The sequence below is a fragment of the Passer domesticus genome, chromosome 3, assembly GCF_036417665.1.
Source record: "Passer domesticus isolate bPasDom1 chromosome 3, bPasDom1.hap1, whole genome shotgun sequence".
Classification (NCBI taxonomy): Eukaryota; Metazoa; Chordata; class Aves; order Passeriformes; family Passeridae; genus Passer; species Passer domesticus.
Genome location: NC_087476.1, coordinates 63,809,965 through 63,829,266, shown reverse-complemented (window position 1 = coordinate 63,829,266; position 19,302 = coordinate 63,809,965). Strand labels below are relative to the sequence as shown.

At 42.7% G+C, this 19,302-nt stretch overlaps 1 protein-coding gene across 10 annotated transcripts in view; it reads right to left on the bottom strand.

Annotated features, from left to right (window-relative positions):
* Positions 1–19,302, bottom strand: part of NHSL1 (NHS like 1) — a 174,332-nt gene that overhangs the window by 92,778 nt on the left and 62,252 nt on the right. For 2 of the 10 annotated variants that reach the window (XM_064413521.1, XM_064413523.1), the window contains exon 1: positions 6,544–7,291. The exons of the other annotated variants lie outside the window; for them this stretch is intronic. In XM_064413521.1, the coding sequence (XP_064269591.1) occupies positions 6,544–6,748 (205 nt within the window). In that variant the 5' untranslated portion in view covers positions 6,749–7,291. Of the gene's footprint in view, positions 1–6,543; positions 7,292–19,302 lie in introns of those variants that run through there. 10 annotated transcript variants of the gene reach the window in all.

Genomic DNA, 19,302 nt, shown 5'->3' with positions numbered 1-19,302 from the left:
CTCTACTACTCAATGAGCAGTGCATGGGAAAGCACATACAGCACGTTTTTCAGCTCAAACAGTGCATCCAAACACTGGAAAGCATCCAGTCTGTTTTATAAAATATAGCTACTTAAGAGTAAAATATGAAGGTCAGGAAGCATCAGTTTTGACCCCTAGTGAGGGGGAAACATGTGCCCCAAGTTTTCAGCCTAAGGATAAGCTGGACATTAGAGGGTACCCTGGGAACAAGAAAAAGCGTATAAAAGCATAGAGAAGTTTATATATCATGAAGTAAAACTGGAAACCCTTCAAAGCATTACACTCTCAGAAGGAAAACCACAGCACCTTGTGTGTTTCATCATGGCCACAAAGAAGCAAGCAAAGGAGCACTGCACCAGCGAGCCTGCTAATCCAAACAGCACAGAAACTGCGGGACAAATTGGGTTGCAGTGTCCAGTGTAACTCTGGAAACACAGGGTAAGTCAGGTGCTGCTCAATTTGTTTGCGTTTCCCACCACTGTGGTCTTCTACAGTGCAACCAGCCAAGGGAACTCCGGCTGGAACTCTGCACCTGAAATTCAAGGTGTCCCAGCTGAAGGCAAGCACAGTCAGGGGCTCACCTGACAGCAGCACAGAGCTGCCTAGAAGGAACTGGGATCTGCCCCTGGAGTTCTCAAACACCAGGGGTTAACTTCCCCTGTGCCTAAGAAAAGCACACTTCTGACACAGCAACTCTAACACACGGATTCAGCAACACCTCACTGTTCTTCCCTTCAGCTCCTCCATCCTAACGAAAAACATTCCACAATCCCCTGAGACATTAAGACTCTTCAACACAGTTAGCTTACATTAGTTATGGCTCCTGGAGCAGGCAGTGAAACCAGCCACAACTCTTCATAAAAAAACTCTACTGGGAAATGTCCTTTAGCACAGACTGCTGCTCTCCTGTCATTGGTTCCTGGAGAGGCACAGACATGCTGGGATAGCAGCCGGGAAAAAAGGAAGGACTGCAGCAAGTTTTATACAATTATAGAATTTTTTTTTAATTTCTATTTTTACCTGGAACACTTTTGATCAAATAAGAAAATCTATTGTTCTGATCAAATAAAACATTCTATTGTTTTTTAAATAAAAGATATTTGCACTTTTAAAATACCAAAGAATTGGAATTTGGCAAGGATTTTATAGATTAAGTAACCATGATGTCTGGATCCATAGTTTTTTTGATAAAGCAGAAACAGAGATGTGGGTTTAAACAAATGGTTCTGTGATATCAATGCAGATATTCTGTGATACCAACATTTCTTATTTAAACTTGTTTCTGTAGGGTACAAAGTTTTGCTTAGCAAACCCATTTTCAGATTCCCATCTGTGGCAATATTTGCCAGAAGACATAGGAAAGACAGCAAAGTTTTGACTAAATTTGTCTCTATGTAGAAGCACACAAAAGTTGGTACTTCAAGTTATAGTTAAATGCAGGACTTGTGACTGTCCCCAGCTGTTTTACCAGTGTGAAAACTTTTGTTTGCCACTGTATATCATGAAAGTTTTACAGAACCCTCTGCTGTGCCATGATAAAATATGCTAAGACAAATAGTACATACATCAGTAATTGAAATAGTACCTCTGCTCCCAGCTGCACTTCCATAAAAGCACATCAAACAGTTCAACCACAAAAATCTGATATAAACTTGACCAATTGTTACAAATGCATAGAACTATATCCAATTTTATCTCTGCACACCAAACCTACATGTAAAAGGTAGTAGAAGACAGAAAATTGGCTTTTATATCCAATCTCTCAGTGTTTTTTCCCTTCAAACGGTCAGATTTGCATATGTATGCTTATGCTTACTAAATTAACATTCATTTATTTTAAAAAAATCCCCCCCCCGAAAGCATACAAAACAAAAACAAACAAAAACCACAACCCAAATTAAGAAAAAAAAAAAGTCTTTCACAAAAAGGGTATATAAAGTATATAATATTTGCTTTGGACTTACTCCAGGCTCTTACACAAATGCTTTTTGAGGTTTCCATAAATGATTATTTATGGACTTGCCCAAAGCTTCAAGAATCCTTTTCACAGACACACATGCCCCAACACTACAATCCATCACATGTTATGGCTTCTACAAATGCTAACAGCTCCCTTTGGGTTTATGGGCCTTTATCTATGTAGTAACTGACATGACTTTTTCCCACTTTGAACACAAGATCTTGTGCAAGAACACACAGGAAAAAAAATCCCAATAAAATTATTTTACATTGGAACAGCAACAAGAAGTCTAGATTTGATAATCTTGCTTACAGAAACTTAACAGTTATTGGTACGCTTACATCTCATTACTGAAAAAATGTGATTACTTGTCTGTTCCTGAAACCCCCTTGTAAATTATATTCATGACTTAGAAACCTAGAATTTAAAAATTATTTGGCCTGAAGAACTGGGGTGATACTCTGGTACTGCAGTTAGGTGAGATCAGAGTTGCCTATCTCTACCCTGAGTTTCTACAGGAAACATTGAAAATAGAAGCTCCAAAAACCAAAAGGTGTTGAGTCTCAGGTCTGCCTCTGGAACATGAGAAAAAACTCACCTGATAGTATTAAACTTACGTGATGTACATTTAACCAACCACAGGTAGTACAGGCATAACTGAAGGGCATCATTTTTAGTGACATAATGAGGCAGCATTATGCCACTAACTTCTACTGTGACAATTCAGTAATTGTTCAGTTTATGGAAATCTGACCCCTTGGCAAGTGTGATGTTCTCAGATTGTGATAAGTCATTAGGAAGTTAACTGACAGCTTTGGTCAGAGCTGCCATCAGGGTGTTAGGATTGCTTCCATCAAACACACTGCAAGGACACAAAAGGCTCAGCCCACAAAGATTTGTGAATTTAAATTTCTTTTGCCATTAAAACAAATTCTCACATTTAGACTGGTTTTGCAAGGGAAAAAATGGGCATGTCACATGTTTTGGTATTAAAGACTGAGAGCTGGCCAGCAAACAGCAGAAAGCCAGTGGCTGACACCTTCTGAATTGGGTTCAATCAATCATTAAAACACAGCAGTTACCTGAGAAACACGGTTTCTCTAATGACTCTAAGTAAGTTTTCCAGGTAAAATAACCTGCAGTAAAAAGCAGCCAAGACTCAACTTTTGTGATGCAGAAAGACTGGAAAGCAACCAGGAAAACTTTCCAGCAACCAGACTGGAAAGTGAAATGGAAGGAGTAGGTAAAACGTAAGAGCAATAAACAGGGACAGGAGCTGGGGAGAGCTTGGAAAACCTCTTTGTGCAAGAGCTTCTGCTGATGCATTGTCACCCATGGCCAGACCTGACTGCTTCTGCTTCTCCAGCACCTGGCCAGAAAAGCTCAGTTAAGATGTTCTGATGCTGCCATGTGACTCATTTCCCTTTCGAAAAAATTAAAGTAAATATGGTGAAGCCTGTGCCATGAACTAACTCAAGTGTTATCTCTGTTCAAAGTTACTTGCTGTGTTGTACTTGTGATAAACAGCACAGGCACACACGAACCACTGTCCCATTCTTCCACCCATCAGAAATCCTTTGCAACACACCCAAGCACTTTCATTTCAAAGAATACTCCTCTCAGTCTTTTTCCAACAAAGTGGTTTTTAAAGGCAAAAAAAAGCTCTGAGCTTCAGTCTGAAAATACGTGCTCCCCCAGAAAGTAAAATATTTGAACAAGTAAAATATCTCTGATTAAAGGAGAAAAATCAGAGTTACAGTGTGCCCTCATTTCAAAGGGCCTCCAGCTGAGGAGGAAGAGGGCTGAGCAAGAAATGCTTCAAAATCAAACCTTTATTTTACTGTCAACTTTTACCATCTCTTCTACTAAGAGCTTTATCAAATGTGAACTCTGATCGGGGCTACCAGCTCCAAAACACTCTGCACTACTCTGTACATGTTAAAAAGAAGAAAGAAGCAGCAGCCCCTGACTTCCACGTACACAGGGATCAGCCACGCAGGACACAGAGGAGTGCCCCAGGTTTGCAGTTACCATTTACTTTTGTTCTTCTTGCTCATTTCGAACTGACAAATCCAGCCAATCTCTGTGCTCGCTAACTGTGTGCAAGCTCCTGTTTGCAGCCAAGGCAGATTAGCCACTTTGCTGGTGAAATACCACGCAACACATGCTGCCTTGTGCCTGTCACCCAGCAGCCTCGTGGGAATGCAATCTGAGCCTGGAGGAGCAATGGAGCGGCAAAAGAAGAGGTTTGAAAAGACAGGAAGAGAAACAGCTCAGAAAGAACAACAATTCCTTCATTTCCAGCTTCTGTTATTAACACTCTTGTCTTTACACGTACAGTTAGGAGGAGAGCCTGTGATTTGTCAGACTGGCTTTATTTACCAACTTACCTGAGCAAAAACTGGAGGGAAAACTGTTTTGGTAGCTGAAAAACAATTAAAATCTCATCTAGCTTTAAAAAGTCTGGTTTTCTATATAACACTTGCTATGTCTGCTGTGCTTCTCATTTCTTTCTAGTCTGTGTTAATTTAGTGATGTGGTTAATTTGAGCACCAAAAACAATACTGTTTCGAGCCCTCAGCTTTATAAAGGCTGGGAAGCAGTAATACAACAGAGTGGTGGAACAAATTAATTCAAGAACACAAGTGGCCATTTATCAGACACGGTTTTGCTTTTGAACACAAACCTAAGACAAACACCCTGCCAGGTATGAATTCTCAAACTCTTCCAACACCGTGCAAGCCTGACTCGCAGCCCAGGGTAAAGGACTTGCAGCTGTGACAAGTTTCTCCTGCCCAAATAACCCCACACTCCCTTCAGCCCTGGCAATCCCTGTCAGTCTGGCAGAGGATCCTGGTCAGACAGAAATGCAGCTAGATTTATGATCCAGGCAGCTTTCACAAGTTGAGTCAAATTGTTCCCTGCAAAGAGGAAATAAGCCCTGCATAATCTGCATCTCCCCACACCTTCCCTTCCAAAATGACATATTGTCATCTCCTCTATAGGCAGGCAGGGAGGCTTTCATAGCTTGCTGCCCAATTACAGGAGGAATTCTGCCCTCCCCCTCCAGCCGGTACAATGGATTCTTTATGTAAATCACTCAGAAAAATTAATACACCATTAATCCATCAGTAAAGCTTCCTTTCCCATCTCTGCCCTGCAGCGTGAGCACAGGCTAAGGAAGGCAGCACAAGAAACTTTATGGAAGTTACATAGAAGCCAGCAGCACGGCTCAATGGTTCTTCTGATCTGTGCAAGATCCCATCCCACAGGCATTAGAAGCTAATCTGGCATCACTGTACAATATCAATATACCAGCAGTCAAAAGTAAAAATTACTGGTTGCAAACACAAACTCCTTTTTTAGAAGTTTTTCAGCAGCGAAGTAGGTTAAAAACAATCTTCAAAGCACAGATTAAAGTTGTGTCCTAGCATGCAGGGAGCAAAACACAAGCATATACATCCTGTGTTAGTGTTCCTGCACACAAACCATTTACTAAAGCCACAATCTGTTCTGACACGGAAGTGAAATGCTGGTCAAATAGCTATCAACTGCTCCGAGAAATGAAAAGAAATAAAAGGCCCTTTGAAGATCAAATGCCCTTCGAGAGCCTGCTTGCTTTTACAAAAGTGACCTTACAGCACAACAGAGTCAACCTTACACTTTCTATTAACAAACTACTGCTCTGGCAGCACTAGAGAAATTACAACCTCACTGAGTAAAATACTCACTGAAAATACTCACTGAGTATTTTCAACCTTGCGTGCACACACACTCTGCTGCCCGCCAGCCAGCTACTGGTCCTGCTCACCAACTCACATGGGCAAACTTCTGAAATTTGTTTTGATTTATGGCAAATATGAGGTAATTGTTTATTTAGTGACCTGGCAAACTTCATTCAAAAACAGAACACACAAAAAAAAAGTACTTTTTTAGAAGTCTCATATAAAATATACTCCGGGTCTTAACATTTCAAGGGTTCAGTCAGAGCTATTATCTCGTATCCTAGATGTCCCTCCTCCCTGTGGAGCAATTCCCATCACTTTCTCATCATCTCTTTTATTTTGCATCTGGGACCTCTTCTCAGTCTGCACTCATAAAACAAAATACACTTAAATTTTTCCCAGCAGGACCATGAGGCAATCATCCAAGAAAAGCCACCCGGTCATTTAGAAGGGGAGTCTCAAACTGCTTTCGGTTCCACATTTTGAAGAGAGATTCTAGCTGCACCTGCCCAAAGACTCTGGCACCAATGATTACCGGCTACAAGAAGCATAAACAAAACTTACCTATATCCCACACAATCAGTACCCAGATGGGAAATTAAAAGTTTTTCCTGTTAATTACTATAAGCTTTCACAATCTGAACCCACAAAAACTTGGTAAGGCACTGCTGCACCTCGGCTTTTGTGCTGCCCTCCTTCCTCCTCCTCCTCCTCCTCCTCCTCCTCCCCCACCTGCGGTTCCCGGCCCCGGTGGGACCCGAGCAGCGGGACAGAGCCGCATGGAGCGGGGCTGGCACTTCAGCAGGGATCGCAAGGGTTAAAGAGAAAGCAAGTCACCTTTCCTCTGCGGGCTCCGGTAGGTCCAGTTCTCGTCATCCTCGTCTACCTGCTGCACGCACATGGAGGAGAGCTCCCCATCGCTGCGAAACAATCTCTTTGTCTGCCTTGACAAGGACGAGAAATTTATCCAGCTGACAGCACGCGAGAGGGAGCCTGGGTTTTGTTTGAGTTTGAAAGATCTCGAAACACACTCCTTTTTCATTTTCTTTCAAGCCAGCCACTGGCGTCGGTTCCAAAGAGACCTCTCTGAAATTGTTCCTGTCCCCTTTCTCGGCAGGCTAAACAAACTCAGCCCGACTTCAGTCCGGGTTTCTTCCCGCTGCCCTTAAACCAGCACCAGTATGGAGGCAGGTGGCTGTGCCAGCGCAGCTCCCCTGAAGCTGTTTGGATACAGCACTCAGGGAGCTGCCAAAGAAAACAAAGGGGAGAAAAGCAGCAGAAAAGTGGCACCTTGCAGCAGCTCAGCGGAGCATGTAAGGGCTGAGCAGAGCATAGCACCGAGGCAAGTGTTTTCTCCATTCTCCACTCCACAGCAAAAACTGTAGCTCCACTCTTGTCCCTGGCATCGCTGCCCTCTCTTCTGGCTCGTCAAAAACAGCCCACGAGGAGGGCAGAGCAGGCAGGGATCACGCCTTGGCATGGCACAGCTCACGAGGGACAATAAACTTCTGCCGCCTCATCCCGCCTTCCCTGCTCTCCCTTAGAGAACAGCCTGGTGAAGGAGCTCCAGGAAGGCTCTCCTAACAATAAAACCGACTGCGTGGCTATCGCTTAGGATTAGAGTGAAATATGATAGGCTCGCTCTCCTAAAAGCAAAACTCCTCCTTTCCTCAGCCAGCTCAGCGGCGGCACAAACTTCTGAACTCTGCCTGCAGAGATAGGAAAGCACTTGCGCACCTCTGCGGACTCGGAGCGGAGGAAAATAAAATCCTGGAGCTTTTCCACACCAAAAGCATCCTGAACAGTGTGCTGAAAACATTGGTGCTCCCGTAACTGGTGGTACATTTGAAAAGAAACTAAATAAAAGTGCATAGACATGAACAAAATCTGAGCAGATATTTAGCGATCGGTCTCTCACTGGGGTCACTACAGCTCATAAAACAGGTTTCGCTCCCAGCTGTTACGTTCTGCTGCCTTCTCTTTAAACTGGCAGCTAGGAAAAGCACTCCACAGCGTGAAAGTTTTAAAAAGTCGGGCACTACTGAAAGCTGCAGTGCTTGTCCTGCATGCCCATACCGGTGCTGCTCCCAGAAGGGAATAAGCCTGCAAGATGGAGGGGCAAAGGGAGCATTTTAAAGCAGACGGGCGTTGGTTATACAAAGGCACCCCAAAACCCATGGGTTTTGCTGGAATTGGTCACCAAGATAAAAGTTGACAAAAAAAAAAAAAACATACAAGTTTCTATCTCGCAGGAAAAAAATATATAGTTGAATGTGGGAGATAGCCAGTAAGGCCAGCTCAGTGAATCCTTAAGGAGATGGTACTAGTGAGGAATCTGAGGAAGAAGGAAGAGGAAAGAGAACACAAAACCATCCCCTTGATCTGAAGAACAAACATTAATGTGTTAACGTCCCAACGGCTGCAGATGATGTTATCAAAAGGACAAGGATCGTAAGAAAACCAGGGTGCCTGCCGTGTTCGGGCTCCCAAGCTGCCATCAGATTTACACTATTGCAGAACACGCCCCAACCCCTTGGCAGATGCTACCGCAGCCTTCTGGATTCTGCTGCACAGCCTCTTCAAAACCATTAAAAACAAAGGCTCTGGCTTTTTCTGAAACTTATGGCTCTCTGACTCATAATAAGAGGATAAGGTTTAACCCACTGACTGGGAGGCAAAAAGCTAAGTACTGTATCAGATTACCCTATGAATCAACCAGGCACACCAAAGTGACCTTTGGCTCCCACTAACACAGCACAATGGGTCGGCCAACTGTCTTCTGTAAATAATTTAATAGGCTGCATTTAAATTGACCTCACTCCAACAAGGTAATGCATATGTACATACACAGGTCTCCCACCACTTGCCGAACCAGTGGTGCTGTAGTGGGGCTGCAGCTGAGTGTGTGCTGAGTGTGAGTGGGAGCTAACACACTGCTAACACTCGCTTTTCTCACTGTGTCATCAGTCCTTCTCGTTGGGTTTTCTTTTGTCTTTGTTAACAGACACCACTCCCCATCCCTGATGAGACAAGAGACCTGTCTAGGGTTGGGAGGTTTCCTTTGTTTTTCTTCCTTTCACTTGAAAGAAGACATGAGAATGTGGAGTGAGGTACCCCTAGAGACCCAAGCACTGTTCCTTTTGGAGCAGCTCATGTACAAATAGGCAGGATTTAATATAAAAATAAAAAAAATCAAAGACCACGCTTAAAGCCAACTTAGTTCTTTTGACAAAAAGCAAACATTTGGAATTGCCAGTACTGAAAAGTACAGAGAACTGTAGACTACCACAGCTATTACTGGCTAAATTATACAGGGCCAGATGTATAAAAACCCTGGTAGGAACTGCAGAATCACAGTCATCTCCTTTCCACTTTACTACTTAGAAACAGAAGATCAGAGGAGCCAACAAGAAGGAAACCCTTTCAGGTTAACCCAAAATTGGGTAAATGCCAGGGTAAATCCCAGAGGCCTGCCCAGAGTCTAGGCAGCAATTTAATTTCAGGAATTTTCCTGACCTGTCTGTACCTCTGCCTTTTTAACACGGGGCTGAGTCACAACTTGGTGATGCAAGAGCAAAAGCACCATGACTGACCATAACATTTCCATTGTTACTGTAAACAGAGTAGCTCAGTGCTTTGCTCAGAGCTTGGTATTGTTCGATTTCATTGCAGGAAAAGATTCATTGCTATACCCTTCAACACTGTCACTACCACAGAATACTTCTTATTTCTAGGTGACAAACTTAATATCAGCATACATCATTATACATGTGGATCAAAAATAAATTTCCCAAGATCACGAGAAAACAGCAATTACCATTTGAAAAACAAAACATAGTGAGCAACTATTGCAAGTTAAGCCGTTCTTTAATCACTGGCCAAATACAAGGCCACGGAGTTGGAAATCTGTCCAAGAGGAGACAACGAGGCTGGTGAGGGGCTTGGAACACAAGTTCTGAGAGGAACAACTGAGGGAGCTGAGGTTGTTTAGCCTGGAGAAAAGGAGACTCAGGGGTGACCTTATCACTCTCTACAACTGCCTGAAAGGTGTTTGCAGCCAGGTGGGGATTTGTCTCTTTTTCCAGGCAGCAGCTGACAGAATCAGAGGACACAGTCTCAAGCTGCGCCAAGGGAAATACATGTTGGATATTAGGAAAAAGTTTTTCACAGAAAGAGTGATAAAGTACTGGAATTGTCTGCCCGAGGAGGTGGTGGAGTCATCATCCCTGGATGTGTTTAAAAAAAAAGACTGGGTGTGGCACTCAGTGCCATGGTTTAGTTGAGCTGTTAGGGCATGGGCTGGGTTTGGTAATCTTGAAGGTCTCTTCCAACCCGGTGATTCTGTGAAATTTTAGCATTTGAAACATTGCGGAGGCTTAAATTTAATTATGTAAAACACACTACAATGCCATAGGAAAGAAACAAATACACTTCTAATAAGCTAAGCTAATTTTCCAACCTGTTTTCTCCATTATGAAGATGTCATACAAGTATATAGGCTTCATATTTTCCAGGTTATGTATGTAAAGATTAAGGCATTATTTTTGGTGCATTTTTTAAATATAAATTCATCTCAGTAAAAAACATTAAGGAATCACAGAAGAAGAAGCACAGGGCTTGAAGTAGAAAGCTAAACTGGTTCCTTCCCATGCTCTTTTTTATTACTTTATTTTTAGAGGTGAACAAGACCAAATAAGCATAGTCTCACATACCATCAGGATTTTTACCATGTATCACTACCGGATTGTCTAAAAATTCTCTAAAAGTTGTTAAGCGAACACAGGTACATGGTTCACAGCCACTGTCTTCTCTCAATGCCAGAAAAAAAAAAGCAAAAAAAAGTTTCACAGAAAAGGTTTCAGGTCAGTGTAAAAAATCAACAAAGCAGAAAGACAAAAACCCCAAAACGCCACAGACATGATCCAGTTTTGGCTTTTGGCACAATCCATATGTTAATTTAATTCCTACATTTCCTAATCTATCATTTCTCATTACTCAACGAGGCAGTAACATGGATGATTCACAATTACAGATTGCTGGGATAGCTCGTGCTCCAACAGCTGAGAGGACACATCTCTCTCAGGCTGAGTGTTTTTCTTCAGGTGATAACAACTCATCATCAGCCAGTCATAAAGCCATTTGGATTAAGCACCGGCAAAAAACCATGGAAAACACCTTCCCTGCAGTCTCATCCCATCCTTACAAAGATCTTGCTGCAGCCAGCAAAAGGAGAGGGGTGCTCCAGCAGCCCTAAAACCTCTCCATCCCAGAAACCACCCCAACATCACCAGACCAGCTACATATGGTCATGTCCTCAGTGCACTCATCATCTCCAGGCAGATGTGGGGGAGTTTCAGTCAGTTTTCAAACCTTGTCAACCTGACCTCCATAGGAGGTGTTTATCTACAACATGCCTGTTTTTTACAGGCACCCTATGAAATGCTCACATAGCAAACCCACAAAGTAATCCATATTCCTGCAGGACTATTTACAGCAAAGCAGCCACAGAGAGCATTCTGGTGTAAGAGGGCTTAAACTTCCAGTTAAGGCTGTGTCCCTTTTTATGTGCAGGGCACATAAGTGAGAAACTTTCCCTCCTAGTGTGAATGGTGGACCTGCAAGGGGGGAAAATGGTATTGAAATAAAGGAACAAAAATGAAGTTGTTCAAGATCACAGAATGGATAAGCAGCAAAGCTAAGAAAAGAAAGTAGGTCTCCTGGCTACCAGCCTTGTGCCCTACTTAAGTAGGCCCTGTCTCACACAAAAGCAATGCCTATTAATTGTTTCTATCACAACCCTTACAGAACCTTTGAATGCCCTAATTATAAAGAAAAACTTCCTTTCTGTTTGTACCCTTTTGGTTTTGCAGTTTTTTTGGTTTTTTTTTTTTTCAATTTTAAAATACACCATATTCATACTAAAGGAGGAGGGAGTTTTATACTGTAGGATTGCTTCAAAGCAGCTCATCCGCATTTCCAACTTTATTAGATCCACAAGGAAAACAAAAAAAATCATATTTCAGACAACTATTTTATTCTACAGAGGATAAACCAGCTTTTGGACAGGTCTGTATGATGCACCTGCCACCAGTCTCTCTTCCTCCTTTCAGCTTCTGTGTCCCGGAAGGATTCACTGTATCAAGGCAATGTTTTCTCTGATTCAACAGATGCACTTGCTTCGATAGGGAAATTCTGTAAAAACAGGGGTACAGTTTCTGTAAAGTCCTAGGCTAACCTGGTGGTGGTTCTCCCCTCAAGAACAGCTGTGTGTGGGAATAATGATGGCTCTTACTGAGAGAAATTGAGCGAGGAACACGAACAGTACAAGCAGGCTGCTAGCCAAAAAGATATTTGTAAGAGGGGCGGCACCAATGCCGGAATGGACCAGAAAAAAGAAAATAAGCTGTTCTTCTCTAAAATACTTTGATGCCAAAAGAGCAGGCAAGTAAAGTGCACATAGACACCCACCTGCTTCAGCCACATACAAATGCATTCACAAGCTGTTGGCTTTCTTCATCAGTAATTCCAGAACTGATGCAAACCCCAGATTTAATAGAAAATGTGCTTGCATTACTGATGGCAGGAGCAGTTTCAAGTACTGGGCTCTGCCAGGTAAGAGCGTGATGGATGCCCTTAAGGCATTTAAAGACCTGGCGGTGTGACACCCGGGGACGTGGCTCAGCGGTGGACATGGCAGTGCTGGGACAACAGTGGGACTCAATGATCTTGGAGCTCCTTTCCAACTCAGACAATTCTATGATGTTCTGAAGGATACAGGAGGAAAGGGCTTGATCTGCGTTAAGTGCCAGCCTTGCCTACACAGGACGAGCTTTTCCTTCGCGAGGTTTGATGCTGTCATACAGCTTAAGGGGACAGTAACGGGGCTTTGGTGACCTCGGGCAATGTGCAAATATTTGGGTATTTCAGGGGCAGCCCTCGCAGGGCAGCGCCGGGCCGGGGGCGAGCCCGGCCGGAGGCGGGCAGCGTGTGCCGGCAGGTGGCAGCCGGGATCCAGCCGGGATCCAGCCGGGATCCGCGCTCCCACCGCCCGAGGGACCTCAGCAGCGACACAGGTGACACACGGTAGTGAGTTATCGTTCAGCAGTTTGCCTGTAGTAAGCTGTTATTATCTCTGCTTGAAACGCAATTTGCAGTTTTAGTGGTTTTTCGTTCGGGCATGACAAGTCACGAATTGAGACAGCTCTGCTGAAAGCTCCCTCTGCTGTAGTCACCGCCTCGATTCCTGCCCTCTCCTGGGCTGTGGGGCTCTTGCTTTCACATTCCCCGAACTGTAGGGTCACCTCTTTTCCGAAGCTGAGGCTTGGCCAGGGAAATATTCTGCTCACAACTGTTAGCCAACACATCCCAAGTGCTGATAGACTGGGAAGATTAACTATCTTAGTATGGAGTTTTTGTGGACAGAGTAAGTTTTCTGTGTGAAGGGAAATGTTTTTTTCCCCCAGGCACTCAGCTGTTCGCTGAATCACCAGAAGTTATCAACAGCAGCTCTGATCAGCAGGGGAAGTCACTGACAGTCTGGGAGAGAAAGTGGAGAGGTGGTCCAGCAGCATTCAGCACCTCGGCACTCCTCTGCCCCACTGCACTGACCCTTAGTCCAGCAGCAGCCACCCGCACAGCTGGCACCAAGGATGCTCCGAATGGAAGCACCCTGTATCTCACAGGCGAATCCAACCTCCCAGGAGAGCTGTGTGCTTTTGTAGCACCCTGTATGCACAGGTACTCCTCTTTGCTCTGGAACGCTCCACAGCGAACACCTGCGTTTGTAAACTCAACTTGCACTGCTTTAATCTAAATTGTAACATCAGTTTTAGTCCCTCCTGCTACTTGACTCGGCATGTTCCGTGTTCATACTAAGAAGGGGCTCAAAATACTTTTAGTACCTGACTGCACAGAAACTTTGCAAGACACCAGCTACATTAGAAATTTACAAATAGGAGGCTTTGGTGAAGCCAAAACAAGAAACTTCTACGGAATCATCCAAGTTTCTTATGGAAATGCTGACAGCTGTATTGAAAGTAACTGGAAGCCAGTTAAAGACAAACTGCATAAAAAATCAGTTAACATGTAATTGAAGATCATTCTGCCAGCAGGGAAGCACCCTAAGACAACTAAATAAATGTCTATTTCCCACTTCTCTGATTAAGAGGATGCCAGGGAAACTGCAGAAGGGATAAGGCTGTTTGCTTTGAGGTGGAAGCCCTCTGCTGGTTAACATAAACTAATTAGCACATTAATCTAAATGTTTTCGTAGATAAGAGAACCACAAAGAACAAGAAAGAATACAGTGGCTAAAGAAAAAGCAAAGAACTATCAGCATCTCAGAAATCCTTATTCTTTTTTTTTTTTACTTTTTTCCTGTTTGTATTTACATACCCTTTGAATTACAAAATATACAATTTAATAAATCATACCACGTCTTTGCAATAATAAAATGCTAAAAAGTAACTTTAGAACCCTGTGAGACACTTGGGCAGACCTGACCATTCCAACACTAAAAACACAGCTCATGAGTGTTATAGACAGGTCTCAGTGTTTGATATATAAATTCTTGATATATAAACTCTTATATTTCTTCTTATAGATGCAAATACTGTTTGTGCACATAGTTTTTTCTTGAGTCCTGTATCTTTAAAACACATTTCAAAATTACTTTATAATCAAGCCAGCAAAATTATTTACCATACTGAAACTGTATGTAAGGCTCTTCTAGGAAGCAATGTAAGCATGTGCAGTTTCTGTAAACCATGCATAAATACTGAACTTCAGAAGACAGACAAAGGGCTCACATTTGCATGTGTGTGCACAGGTACAGGGCTGCAGCAGTGCTTTTTCAGTTTATTGCTGTGTTTACATGCCAGCTAAGCCTGGCACATGGTAAGTACAAAGGGGTGTGTTGCAACTCTGGACAAAATTTGTAAATGAAACTCAGCCCCACCACACCTGGAAAAATGCTGCAATCTCCTCTCTTCCTGACAACAGGCCCTAGGTTAAAAGAAACTCATTTCTAGGTGGAGGATGAGCACAAGGAATGTTGCTGACACACAGAGGGTGAGGAGGGAAACACTGAATTTGTGTCTTAGTTACTGTCCTACATAGTTATATTTAATCCCAATTAAAATAGCTCTGTTAAAAGCTTGATGAAAATGCAAGAGAAAACAAAACTTCTACAATAATGAACATATGGCCTATGTGTGTGCTCTCTCTGTATGAAGTGCCTGTGCATGTGCTCACTCCATATGTACACATCCACATATTCAGCAGGAGCACTGTGACCAAGAAAAATTTTCTCCCTCCCTGCAATTTCTCCTTCTGTCTGAAATCAACTTTGATTTTTATTGTTTTGTTGTTTTTTTTTCTTTTTCAGTCTGAAACACTTAAATATTTTCCCCTACCAACAGAATTTCTATGTGAAAAAAAACCCTGAGAATGCAGAAGAATAGTATGCAGGGTCAATCCTGCAGAGCCTATGGTCCCCCCTAAATAAACATTTGAGACACAGGAAATGTTCACATTCATCAGCTGTGAAAATAAGGTGAGAACAGGAGGTAAAATTAAAGTCCAAGTTGTCCTCGGGAGAAGAGAAGCAGGATAAATAAGGACATTCAGGCAAGCAGCAGGAATAATCTGATGCTACCTCTCAACCACTGGCATGTGAAATAATCAGCTCAACAAAACAGTTGCTTAGTCACAGTTGAAAACCTAGGAGTATCAATTCTTAAATCATAGCACAGATAAATTAAATCAAGGGTTTGCAATCTTCTGTAATTTGCACCACATCATCTTGTTTATGTATCTAAAGAAAGCTCATCTTCTGGCACTCACTGAAATACAGGGTGGGGAGGGTAGAAAGTGAAAGAGAAGTCACATACTATTGAAATTACAGGTGTAAAAAATGTTTGTTCATCAGATACTAATCTGTTGAGAGCCCAGTGGATGCCTCCACAATAGTAACACCCCAAACCCACTTCTCCCAAGCAGGAGAGTTTAGAAAGCAGATTCACTGCCTTCTCACAGCCAATGCCAACCACCAATCACCATTTCAGGTGGCTTCATCAGGGCAAAAAAGATTCACACCTTGATAGTCATTGTTAAATGAAGTCATCCAGACATTTCACTATTAACCAGTGGACTAAATTACAGGCTTAGTCTTCCCCTAGTGCTTTTGCCTGCCCACAAGACAATCTGCTTGGATTACCCTGCCAGCCTGAAAGCAGCTTTGAGGTACTCATCACCCAGGTTCTTCAACACCTTCCTTTTCAGATGCTTGAAAACCAAGCATCAATCTTGATGTATCCTTCAGCTTGACTTCTCCTATGGCCAAGGCCAAAATATGGCGCTAGTCTACACCATAGTTTTTTTTCTTCTTTTGGCACAACTGGCAGCCCACATGCTAAATCCAGTATTTCATGATGTCTTTTACCTTTTCCTTGTCAGAAACAAGGAGCATGGCTAGAGCTGGATACCCAAGCTTCCACGCTTACACAAAAAGAAGCAGAGCAGGAGAACATGCCCAGGTCCCAGGGCAGCACAGCACCACAGCAATAATATGTTTTGACATCCTTCAGAAGGTGATTGGTGAGAAAAAGAAGGGCCAAAATGGAAGCCAACCCCTTTCTTACTGTATTTTCTGTGTAAGTAAAGGCCACTAGAGATAACAGGATGAGTCACATCAATTTAAATGAAACACCTCCCCCAAAAGAAAATATTCAACTCTGTACTGTAAAAAATAGATTTTTATTGTAATGAAATCAAAACAAAGATTTCATTAACTGCTGTGTTTTTCATGTAATTCTGCCTGTAAAGTCAAGTCACCTTCCCCAACAAGAACACTACATCACTAAATGCAAATGGCAAACAAATTACATTGAGAAATGAGATACGTATTATTTCACTTGCAGTAGACATTCCTTATTTACAGGCATCTGGCAAATTGCCTGCAGTAGAAAGAGATGCCATATAGATATTCCTAAAGAAATAAGAATACAGACACATGGGATAAGATACAAAATAAATTTATGCAGAAATACTTATTATCTAATCATGTACTCTATCCATCACATACCACATTCTTGTTGTGCAATCAAGTTTATTCACCCAGGGGAATCCACTAAAAATGAGAATGCTTCATATGCATTTATTCATCAAATAAAAATAACAATAGTTTCTAGATGGGAACTACCACCTTCTTTTGATTCACATGCCTCCCATGTTACACCTGCTCTAAACTCATCGAGTTGACATGATTATCAAGATTGGTTAGAGAGCCAATATTTCTCTGGAGTACTTTTTTCCCCCCAACATAGTGAAGTGGAAAATGTGCTGGCCCTCTCAGCCGGCTTTGGCATAGAGATAATGCCATACTCTGTGGTTAACTGCTAGCTCTTCTTCCTCCAAGGCACTGTGAGTCATCTCTGCTTTCCACACTGGTATCTTCCAAACAATTCTGGGTAAAACTCTGCTAGTTCATTCTCACCAAAGACATTGTATGAGAGCACAATTACACAGAAGGGATCGCATATTAAACAAGTTTTTTTTTTAAAGCATTCCATTAAAAAATGTGCAAGGCAAATATTGCAGTAACTATTAATCAAGTCTAAAATTAAATTAAAACTAGCTTCATGAAAGATGCCTGGCCATTTTCTGGTATTTAAGGCTTTCCCTTCAAGCACAAGCACAGTCACAGCAGGATTTGCTACTCTCATCCACTGGCACCTTTTCCCAAGCTTAGACAAACAGATGTGAGGAGACGCTTTCAATCCCTACTTGCAGACAGCATTGTTTTTTCATTATGACAAAGTGTTGCTGAGCTTGGCAGAAGAAACCACCCACTTTCAGGAACTCCCAGTGTAGTTAATATTCCTCTGCTTAACAAAAGATGCCTTGGTCTGAGGCTGTTGCTACAGGCTGTTGTTACAGCACTGCACCCAACTGACCTTAATTTATGAAGAGCTGCTTTAGTTACAGGATCCTGAGTTATTCTGTGTAGGTTAGGGCCAGCAAAATGCAACAGATTGACAGGTCTAAACATCACTCAGGAGGGGAATGAATAAATTCATAATATCACATACTGGCTAAAATATTTGGTACCTGCCAGCATCATTCACCAGTGCTTAAAAGACATCTTAAAATCCAGTTTGATTGCCAACTTAGTGTGCTACGTGTTTTGTCTTAAAGGAAAAAAAAAAAAGTGTGCCACTTTTTAGACGATAAAGAAACTAAATGACAAGGCACTTGCTTTATGGCTTCCAAATTCTGGGCGCTCTAGGGGTCACTGCGAGCGTCTAAAAAAACCCCCTTAGGACATCCACCAGGAGAGTGCTTGCAGCCCACCCTCCTGGGTATCAATGGGATCTGCCCTGAGGTGAGGGCATCACAAAGCACCTTTTCTCTTGCTCTCAGGTAGAGGCAGGAGAGCAAGCTGCTGTCCTTCCCACCTCTGCGTGCACCTGAGCTGGGCTCATCCTGCACAAGCTCCGCTGCTTCGGGCACTGCCGTGACACTGCGACCCCGGCCTCCAGAAATGCTGGGATTTCTTCTAAATCCCTGCAGCCAGCCAGCTCATGGCCCCAAACCAGCTGTGTCAGCACAACCCAGGACCCGAAACCTGAAGGAGAAGGATGGACATGAGCACTGAAAGAACAGGAGCTCCTTCTGGAGCAGGGTGAGGCAGGTTAAGCTGCTGTAGCCCCATGGCTACAACTGTCCAGGAGTTCTGCAAACTCTCCAGTTCCCTGGTGAGCAAATTCAGGGTATTGATAAGGAAAAGAAGGTCTGAGCGTAGTACTTTTCTGGATGTCTGTTCAGCTTGTACTTCAAAGTAAAAAAAAATAAACCAAAAAACCCCCAAACCAAACAACCACTTTGGTCTTCAAACAGAGCTCTTCTTTTGGGAGAAAATCTGTTTAGAGTGGTGTTTCTTGGGTGTGGGGTTTGTTTTTAAAAAGTGCTTTATTTCCACTGTGTGTGGGAAAATGATGCCTGAAGTCTTTGGCAGTTTTCAACACAGGAAAAAAAAAAATCTCCATAGGGGTGAGGTCAGGGTTGAGCAAAGAGAGCACTCAAAACATTCATGTGAATTATATCACCAAAATAGACTCAAAACACTTCATAAAAATGTGTGGAAAATTCATTGAGATCGCAGAAAAGAAATATGGCATCCGGGATCTCCAGAACATCATTACTGGATGCAGAGTTTCTTTTTTTTTTAGGTTTGGCAATCAGTTTTGCTATGCTGGAAGTTCCCTCCTATGCTAAGAATTATATCCAAAAGCATCTCAGCAACCAGCCAAGACAGAGATCAAGAGAGGGAAACATTATTATGTTCTCCCCAGTTCAGGGAAGGATGAAGCCAAGGTAAATAATCTGAGAGCCGTCTTCCGAAGTAAACTTTTCTTTTGGTTCATGAGTTATTTCTACACTGTCAGCCAACTATAAACATTACAATTTGTTAGTCCATTGAAATTAGGTGGAAGTGTATTTCCACCTTAATTCCAGAGAAGCTTGTTTTCCTAACAAATTTTTTAACTCCAGGCCTCCTTGACAATGCTGTTGCCTGCTACTTGGCTTTCAACACAT